At 44.5% G+C, this 9,226-nt stretch overlaps 2 protein-coding genes across 3 annotated transcripts in view; one reads left to right on the top strand and one right to left on the bottom strand.

The window, feature by feature from the left end:
* Nucleotides 1–43: 43 nt before the first annotated feature.
* naa20 (N-alpha-acetyltransferase 20, NatB catalytic subunit) lies at nt 44–3,293 on the bottom strand. The gene is made up of 6 exons (XM_040124839.1): nt 2,806–3,293; nt 2,186–2,210; nt 1,851–1,941; nt 911–1,046; nt 528–673; nt 44–311 (listed from the first exon to the last, which is right to left on the bottom strand). Exons 1-6 carry the CDS (start codon nt 2,904–2,906, stop codon nt 226–228), a joined length of 585 nt encoding a protein of 194 aa, XP_039980773.1. The 5' UTR covers nt 2,907–3,293; the 3' UTR covers nt 44–225.
* A 72-nt stretch (nt 3,294–3,365) lies between these two features.
* The window catches only part of cd109 (CD109 molecule), a 35,895-nt gene continuing 30,034 nt past the window's right edge, over nt 3,366–9,226 (top strand). For both annotated transcript variants that reach the window (XM_040124836.1, XM_040124837.1), the window contains exons 1-5: nt 3,366–3,517; nt 5,497–5,663; nt 5,766–5,794; nt 6,511–6,747; nt 7,847–7,972. In XM_040124836.1, coding sequence (XP_039980770.1) covers nt 3,447–3,517; nt 5,497–5,663; nt 5,766–5,794; nt 6,511–6,747; nt 7,847–7,972 — 630 coding nt within the window. In that variant the 5' untranslated portion in view covers nt 3,366–3,446. The remainder of the gene's footprint in view (nt 3,518–5,496; nt 5,664–5,765; nt 5,795–6,510; nt 6,748–7,846; nt 7,973–9,226) is intronic.

Here is a 9,226-nt window from a genome sequence, read left to right as displayed (position 1 = left end):
GTGTTATTTCTTAAGCAGATTTAGAATTTACAGGAAATGAAGCTGAATGGGGAATTTATTTATTGATTTAGAAAATCTAAATTTGTACAAGCAGCGGCTCTCTGACTTTGAGAATCGGGAAAGCAGCATCTGTGACAGTTTAACTATGTACAATGTAACTGAGCAGGTCCTGTAATTATTACATATCTCACATCTGATTATCAGTCAGAGAGCCACAGTCCACTGTTATTCGATGTCTTCTGGTCTGACAGGATGTGGCAGCGGGATGATCGACTTCTTCTCCGTGTCTCTGGAGAGAGCTTTCCTCATATCTGCAAAGAGAGGGAAAAAAAAAAAAGTAAAATCAATAATTTTTCAAACCTAGTCTCAGCCTCTTCAGATCTGCTGGAATTTCACTCTGTATTTCAACATGTTGGATCACGAGGAAAAAGGAAGCACAGAGGCTTTGTTTATAGCCACCAGAACTTGAGTGGGAACAAAAGCTCGTTAAAGGGTTCGGCGGTTTCAGTTTTCCTAACTCATCTTACCGTAAGCGTCTTCGTCAGGTTCTCCGTTGCTAGCTGAGTAATATTCTATCACCGTCCTGTAGACGCTGTAGCCCAGACGCTTGTACATGTTCACCGCCACTTGGTTGGAGACTCGCACGAAGAGATCCACAAAGAATCCACCTTTCCTGCAAGACAACACGAGGTTAAGAGTCACAGTGAAAACCTCCTTGGTGAGGACATAACTTCAGTTGTTAAGTTCATGGAGCCTGGGAGCTTCCACGCCTCAGCAACTGTCCCTTTATCAGACAAAGTGGTCTTCAGAAAAAAACAAAACAAAGGGTACATATGTGTTGAGTGCATTTTAGGCCTCGCAAACCCATGAAAAAGGTGAAGGAGGGGGGTGAAGAAATGACGATACCAACCTCTCCGAGATCTCCTCCAGCATCTCCATGAGCTTGGCCGCCAGACCGAGTCGCCTGAACTCTGGGGCAACCGACAGAGCCGTGACGTGTCCGTGCCACTCCTCGCGCGCCACGGATCCCTCCGCCTTGCCCATGACTGCAGGAAAACAAATGGGGGTGAGGCGAGGTGAATGTCAAGCAAGATTCACAGAGGGTTTAACGTTAAAAATGACACCTGTGCTGTACCAGGACCCTGAAACCGAAGCAGCTAAATGGAGTTCAGCCATTATTCGTTTTATCATTACATGTTTGAATGCCTTTGGGGAAGATGTTCAGACACAATAAAATGTTTAATAATATTAAACAGTAATTGTTTGGACGACATGTTCGGAAGTGTTTTCACCTGAGATGGTTAAGGAACCGTCCTATCAACTGATCACCAGATGGCGCTAAAGAGAGCGATGTCGAGTGTTTCCAAACTACAAACTAAAAACAGCAAAGACACACCAATGATATAGAAGTCCAACTGAAACTCTTTTGTATTGTGCGACTCCTGTGGACTCTAGCGTATGTGTATATTTACTAGTCTAATACCGTGTTGTGTCTCTTGTGGAGCCTTAATGTTCTTTCACCGGTGACAGAGGGACAACGTGACCAGTTTGACAGTTGGTTTATACTGTTATAAATCCATTTTATTCCTGTCACTACACTCATTCATTGTCAAGCTACGAGTAGTCTAAGTCTTTATTTATGCTATGCATCAAATCACTGGATTGGATGTGTGTTATCAAATATTTAACAAAAATGGTTAATTCTTTTTTTAAAATATATATATTATTTTACTTATTTTTCTTCTAATTTGATTTTTACACCTACAGTTCTGCACTGACAGTGATCTTACTGACCACTGGACCGTCTCAGCCGGTAAATCAGGAAAACCTGAGCGAGCAGAGGAACTTACTGTAGCCCATCAGTTCACCACCAGGAGCCTCTGCAACGATGAAGTACTCCGGCCAGTGAGCCAGGTACTGGAGGTAAAAGGGGATCCCATACTGATGGTCCAAGGTTAAAGGAACCGTTTCGGCAAAAAACTGATCATTGTAACCGCCATGAAGGTAGAATCTATTGCAGGATTGCTGCCTTGCACTGGACTAGTTACGGTAAGATGGACATACTTGTTAGATTAAACCTCACTGGCCAGTTTACTTTGTAACGTCCATCATCACCGGACATCTGTACTGACAAGTAAAGTGAGCCACCGTGGCTCGGTGGCACTCAGCCCAAAATGAAGGATACAGTTTCTGTCAAAGGATCCAGGTTGCTGTTGGACACAACAAGGAGAAAAACCGTAGTTAGTCACAACCAGCTGATAACGAGTCCCGAAAAAAACAAACACACCAAACTCAATCGAATAACTTTACATTTTTCGTTTAACGTTGATGTTATTTATGAAGGTTCATCTAAAGAAGATGACTTACTATTATTTACATTCGTTAGCGATTACTGGTAAATTCGGGATTTCTCTACCCGAGCAAAACCCATGAATTTTGTGTGAAATTACACATTATCAACTGAACTGGAGGGCTAGAGCCCACTGCGGCGTGAGCTTATTGTAGCTAGCTAACTAGCGAGGCAACGGTTTCACTTTTTTTTTACCGGAAAAAAAGGTGTTTGACTGATTGTATATGTGCCGATCTTTTTAAAAAAAAAATATATATACAAATGATATAGTACAATTCCCAGCATTTTAAAATCATGTGCCAAAAGTGTCTATTTTTTTGCCAATAACTTTTGCTAGCCTGCTAACGCTGCCGCGCACACAAACACAGGATGCGAGGATGCCTCTCTCCTTACACAGACACCAGCCAGCCCGGTAGATACATCTTAAGTCGCGACGCTGACAAGACTTCACTCACATGTTGTTGAATTTAAACAAATCGTCGCAGGTAAACGGTCGCAATGTTGTCATCTTGGCCGCCGCTGTGTGACCCTTCACCTCGCAGGGGCAAAGAGACATCGGCTAACGCTAAAAGGCAAAAGAAAAGAAAAGAAAAGGAGGAGTAGCGCCCCCTGCTGACTGGGATGTGCTACAGTGTGGAGGAATGCTTTCTGTAGACAGTACTCCATGTTTGATTTGTACATTTATATTTTTAACGTCTGTTTTTTCCCCTTTTCTCCAAAGCACACTTGTTTTTTTCCTAGTGAACTAAATAATCTGCATTTCCACTACAGTTCGTCTTCAGTCACCATCGCCATCTGCCGTTGAAATAATGAACCGCACCCCCCCTTTTTCTGAGAAACCTCACACCGCCACGGAGGTGGAACCTCACGGTTCAACCAGAGGTGGAGAACCGGAGTGTTGCACACAGCGAGGTGAGTCTGCGTGTTTTAGACAGAGGGCCGGGTTGTTTTCGGGGGAGGGGGGTGGTGGTGTTCAGGTAAACTGACGCCGGTGCTGTCAATCGGGCGGGGGGAAGGCGCGGTCGCTGCCTGCAGGTACTAAAGGCTGCCGCCGACATCACCTGCTTCCAGCGCTGAGCGAGACTCGTTCAGGCGAATGGAGCGCGTCCGGGTGTGGGGATTCTTCGGCCTCGTCGTTGTCACCGCCGCTCAGAGCACCGCGCACAGGTAAAGGGGCGGGTCAAGTTAAGGGCCAGTCTGAGGTTCCTTTACCATCCAAGCTGAGATATCTTCTTATTTACAATCTTCACATGTCACCTGATGTGTGTATGGTTTATTAAAACACATTTACAGTGAACTTCTGTGCACTAATTAGTCAAAAAAGCACTGAAGTTTTATGGATTTTCCACTTTATCTCTAAGATTATCAGGATGCGGTTATCAGCATGTTCTCTGGGCACAACATGACTTTTCTCCAATTTTCTAAATCAGTCCATTCCAGCCAGTATCACTGTTGCTCCTATACAAACCAGCCTCTTACCAGCTTTCCTCAGTTTTTCTTTCTTTTCTTTTCCTTTTCTCTTGCTTCACACATCTGGATGAATTTCAATTTAAGATAAAAAATCTCATTGGATTTTACGGTATTCTGTAACAGAGACATAGTCAGAGTTGATGGCCTCTGTGACCTTCGTTGTACAGATTTTTTTTGACGCTCGTTTTCTTAAAGGATAACGCTGCTGTTATTCTGTATTTTTCCTATTGTCCACTGTCAAATACCCACTGGTTCCTATTGAAGATGTAATTTTTAAGTAAGATTATAGTTTCATCTTTTTAAAAAAAGTCTGTAATTTCCTCAGACGGCTGCCCGCTGTGGTTTTTCACCAAATGTTTCTTAAGGAGGGGGAAATAGCGCCGTTGTCGGGGACTGCTTTCAGCGGCGGAAGAACCCACATTTGCTGCTGTAGCTAGTGTTGGGGGCAGTGTGCGTGTCCGTGGTGATGAAGGAACACATCGGCGCCCTGATGTGTTTTCACCGGCCTCTGGAAACAGTGGAGCTCAGGGGCTCGGAGGATCCAGATCCACCAGAGGCTGTAGACACAAACACAGCACTTAGTCGGAGGCACTCAGTGTCGGTTTGGGTCTTTCCATGGGATTAGTTGAGAAAAAGAGACATATACAACATCACCAGACTCATCCTTTAGCAAAAGTTTTCAAAAAATGTTTGTTGCTTGTATTTAAACCTACTTTTTCTGCCCTTTTTCTTTTTTTTCCCCTCTTTTCTCCCTTCTTCTCTTGCCGTAAACCTCTCGACGATTTTTTATTTTAAACCCCCCCCCCCCAAAAAAAACGTCCTGTCACTTAGCCCCCCGCGGCATCAAGCCTCGGTCTGGTTTGTGGAGGGTCTGGGATACCTGTCCACGTGTTTCCCGCCCCCGCGTCAAAACAAAACGACGGCAGGTGAAAGGAGTTTAGTCCGCGGTGCCGACGGTGACACGAGCGGCCGCGTGTGTTTCCGATAACATGGGATGGAACCACAGAACACAAACACCATTATCAAGTAAAAGTAATTATAAATGAACCAACAATTCTCGAAATGAAATTATATAATAATAATGAAAAAATCATTAAAACTCAACCTCACTGTTATGATGTTATTATTTTCCATAATACCAGTTTTATTTGTAATGATAACCGACATCCTCATTCCACAATGTCCCTTTTTCAAACTCTTTTTACTTCAGAACGGCGTTTTCCCCGATGACACCTCATGTTGCGGTTTGATTTCTTGATGCCACCTTTTATTTGGGATTGGCAGAGAGGCGAGGGGCTGGTGAATGAAAACCGACACTGAGAAACTAGAAGGGGCTTGAAATAAAAACTGTTTCTTCTTTTCCTTTGTTTCAACTCCAATGAAACTCCAATTATGTGAAAATAAGAAAAAGGAAGTAACAGTGAGTTGAGTTTTAATGGTTTCTAAAGTTATTTCACAATTTAATGGTTGATTAAAATGTTTTCCCAGCATCTTGTTGATGTGACTTTCTGTTTCATAGTTACTCTGGACAGTTTTCAGTGGCTACTCACTGTTGGTTCCTCCTGGTTTGTGAGACGTTTATGACCAAAGAAAATCTTTGTCTCCCCCAGATTCTTCTCTCCAGGGTGTTTGTGTGTCCGAACTGACTTGTTGCTCGTATTAATCTGGTTTCGCAGCTCCGACCCTCCGCCCTCCTACCTGCTGCTGGCTCCCAGATCCCTCCGTCCCGGGGTCCCACCATCGGCGTCGGTCACCGTCCTCACCGACTCGCCGGTCGTCGTATCCGCTCACATCGTCCACGGTAACCAGACGGTGGCCTCAAAATCAGTTAGGGTCGAAGGAGGTAAATGATCGATCGGTCGTCGGCCAAAGATTCTCCTCTGGTTTTGATAACCGCAGCGTGGCCAACACGAATTAACGCCGCTGTCAACTCCTCTGTTCAAAGGTTCGACGGAGCTGCTGACTTTGCCACCTGTAAGTATGACACATCACTTTTAAGGCTTCAAGCTCTGCGGTATTTGAGAGGAGCCTTTAAGCTTTGAATCTACTTCTACACTCTGAGCTCCTTTGGTCTTAATTTCCAGTGCTTCTAATATATATATACTTTTAACTTTGTTAGTTTTTTCTTCTGCCACACAGTGTTTTTGAAGGGCAGAATACAGCATTAGAATAAAATGACGCTGAAGTAAGACTAAATCCATCATTTTTGGAGATGAGGCAACACATGCTAAGTGACGTTGAAACTGACAGACTGCCTGAAATTAAATTTCTGGGAGTGATAAGAGGTAATAAGCGGAGAGTAGAGGCTTTGCTTTGAAGCGTAAAATGAGGCTTTTGAACGGAAACGGATACAAACACGGGCAGATGTTGAGCAGGTCCCCAGCTAAAGCCTCCGATCTGGACCACGGTTCAGCTCTCAGCCCTGCCCTCCCTCAGTTTACAGACACCTGAGAGCTTTTAGATTCAGGTCGGAGCAGCTTCAAAAACAACAACAAGGTCGGTCAGGTCTCTCAGTGTCTCGGATTTGCATTGTTAAGAGAATAGATCGTACTTCAGTCCGTTCTCCTCCGCTGGCTTTAGCAGAATTTTGGCTCTACGTAGGTGTCAGGGGTCAGACGTCGATGAAAGGACCAAATTCATTTCTAGACTAAGATTCCTCTGTCACTGGCCTCCGTGTTGTATCCCTGCAGATCCATGAGAGCGAGTCCAGCTACTGGCAGCCCTACAGCCTGGAGGTCAGAGGTCACGTGGGTAGCATCCAGGTTTTCTCCGACTCAACGGACCTGCCCTTTGACCCCAAAGGCTTCTCCACCTTCATTCAAACAGACAAACTCAACTACCTGCCCGGGCAGGAGGTGAAGATCAGAGCAGCGTCCATTCACCCTGACGGGAAGCCCTGCGTCAGCCCGGTGGATATCATCGTCACCGTGAGTCTGACCTCAGTATCTTACCTCTTACATGTCAAAAAAAACGAAACTTCTCCAACACAACATTCAGATATATTGCTTCTTTTTTTTTTTAAATACCCGTATATCAGTAACCAAACCTCTTCAGCATCATTCAATCCAGACATTCCCACTTTTATGTTACGTATCTTTTTAAAACATTTTCCTCATGCAACTCGCAACAGTCTGACCGACACGATGTTGTGAATTTAAAGGAAAAGTTCGCCCCAAATATGAAAATAAGAGCACTTGGTGCACAGCTACTTTGTGCCAAAGACAAGAGCAAGTAGGACATTAATCATCACAATAACGAACTTCGTAACGTCCGCTGCGATTGAGGCGCCGGCGAAAACAAACGAAAATATGTCAGAAACTCAGCAGTCGTTCATTCCCAACCAACCAGATATGAACGAGAGCCATCACATCATCAAAATCACAGTCCACTGCCGTGCCACCATGTCTAGGGGCTGCAACTGACAATGATTTTCACTGCTGATTAATCCGCCGATTACCTTCTCAATCCATCCATCCTCGTTTTGTCCAGCCAACAGTCCGAAACCCAAAGATATTCAGTTTACAATCACGTGTGACAAAGAAAAAGCAGCAAATCCTCACGCCTGTGCAGCCGGAAGCACCAAAAGTTTGGCTGACTAATACGAGAATAATCACAAAATACTTGCGAACTCGATCAGTCGATTAGTAGTTGCAGCTCTCGTCATAATACTATATTTTTAGACATATTTCTGTATTTTTGTTCTGGTGTTATGTATATTGGGATAATCATAAATAAAAATAATGAGTAGATAATTTGCACAGTCTCATGTCTTTGGAAACCCGGCGATGTTTGCATCACTCAAAAACAACAACAGAGGTCTTTAAAAAACCGTTTTGGCCTTTGTGTTGGTTGGTGGATCGTAGCTCTGGCCTCCATTTTTTACGGCAGAGACGAATGATGCTGTTTAATCGGACCCACTGGCACTTTTTTTTTTTTTTTTTTTAAACTGTGAATTGACTGACCTTTCTCTGGCGCTGGTGGATGATCATTTCATTTTTTTCTCCGTCCACGTTCTCCCCGATCCAGGACCCGAGGGGAAACCTGCTCAGGCAGTGGTTGTCTGTAGGCAGCGTCCTTGGGGTCGTGTCCAGAGAGTTTCGGCTGTCTGAAAACCCTCCTCTGGGTGAATGGACCATCGTCACTACAGTCAGTGTAAGTCTGACACCTCTCACAGAGTGCGTCACGTGTACCTTACCGGGCCTGCATAAGGACTGTATGAACCCAGCTGGGTGTTTCTCGGACACGACGCCTATGAACTCTTGCAAGGACTGTAATTTTCCCGCCTCTTAACCGGGTTCTTAACTGGTTCTTGATCATGCACCAAATTCCTTGACGAGACAAAGACGTTTTCGGTGTCTTTGAAACCAAATTACAAACTAGAATGCAGAGCAGAAGGAGCTTAGACTTGGACTCAAATCTGATGTAAAATTTAAGGACTTTGCTGTGAGTCTCGACTTGAGACGCCACTGTAATCGAGTAGAGGTGGTGTTGCCTCTCAGTGGGTCAGCACTGAGCAACCTGAAGTGCTTAGTCGGCTACATCTTGATTCCTTTAGACTTATTTTTCTTAGTAACTAGTTTTGGTAGTTTTACTAGTTTTCATTTCTATTGGTGGGAATCTGGATGTGGGCTAAAGTATTGCGGCGCCCAAGTCCATCAGCACCCAAGGAGCAGGCGCCTGTGTCTGGTTCGGTGGCAGCAATTACTGTTCATTTAGAAGCTTTTTATTCAAGAAATAGTATCTGGATTTTTGATATGTTTTTCATACATATGTATTTGGACAGCGTCGCTCATTTCAGCGCAGACCCCAAGCCGACATTTGTTTACATTCGAGTGCCAAAGCCCTCCAGCGACGGAAGTCATTTCGACTCTTTTCCGTTGGGAAAGCAGGAAACTGTGCAACCTCACTATAGAGACGCACAGTGGGGCTTCAGCCTGCTACCGGACACACCCCCCATTTTTGTGCACAATTCTGAAAATAATGTACTCAGAATAAAAAGGGTTCCTGTTCTTCAAACCCTTTGATCATAACCCTGGTCTCTATTGCAACGTAACTCTTTGGGCTTTACAACCAGAAACTCAGAATGAGAGAGAAAGAGACACTGAACCAAAGTGACGGAGGCACAAACACTGTAAAATTTAAGTTTCTTTGGCCTTGTCTGTTTATTTTGGCATAAAAAAGGGAGTGTAAGGCCTCTAGCAGGACCATTTGTCCAATAAACACTTTGGAGCCACAAGTCTGAACCAGTCCTGCGTCCCCCAGCTGTTGCGGTGACATGAGGATCCTAACGTGCTCTGCACAGACAGAATCAGGAGACTTAGAGCTTTCAAACCGCGCAGACTTTGTCAAGGTTGTGTGAAGACCGAGTCCGGTACCGACTGAAACACACCTGACGTGTTTGGTCCC

The sequence above is a fragment of the Xiphias gladius genome, chromosome 4 (assembly GCF_016859285.1).
Source record: "Xiphias gladius isolate SHS-SW01 ecotype Sanya breed wild chromosome 4, ASM1685928v1, whole genome shotgun sequence".
NCBI classification, from domain to species: Eukaryota; Metazoa; Chordata; class Actinopteri; order Istiophoriformes; family Xiphiidae; genus Xiphias; species Xiphias gladius.
The sequence above is the reverse complement of the archived record's forward strand: the minus strand, read 5'-3'. Positions and strand labels throughout refer to the sequence as shown.

Excerpts from the sequence above, each read along its gene's own strand:
- naa20 (XM_040124839.1), bottom strand. The coding sequence starts at position 2,906 with ATGTCTCTTTGCCCCTGCGAGGTGAAGGGTCACACAGCGGCGGCCAAG. Across the intron at positions 1,047-1,850 it reads TGGTGAACTGATGGGCTACA|TCATGGGCAAGGCGGAGGGA; the intron begins GTAAGTTCCTCT and ends GTTTTCCTGCAG. Across the intron at positions 674-910 it reads CTGGAGGAGATCTCGGAGAG|GAAAGGTGGATTCTTTGTGG; the intron begins GTTGGTATCGTC and ends GTTGTCTTGCAG.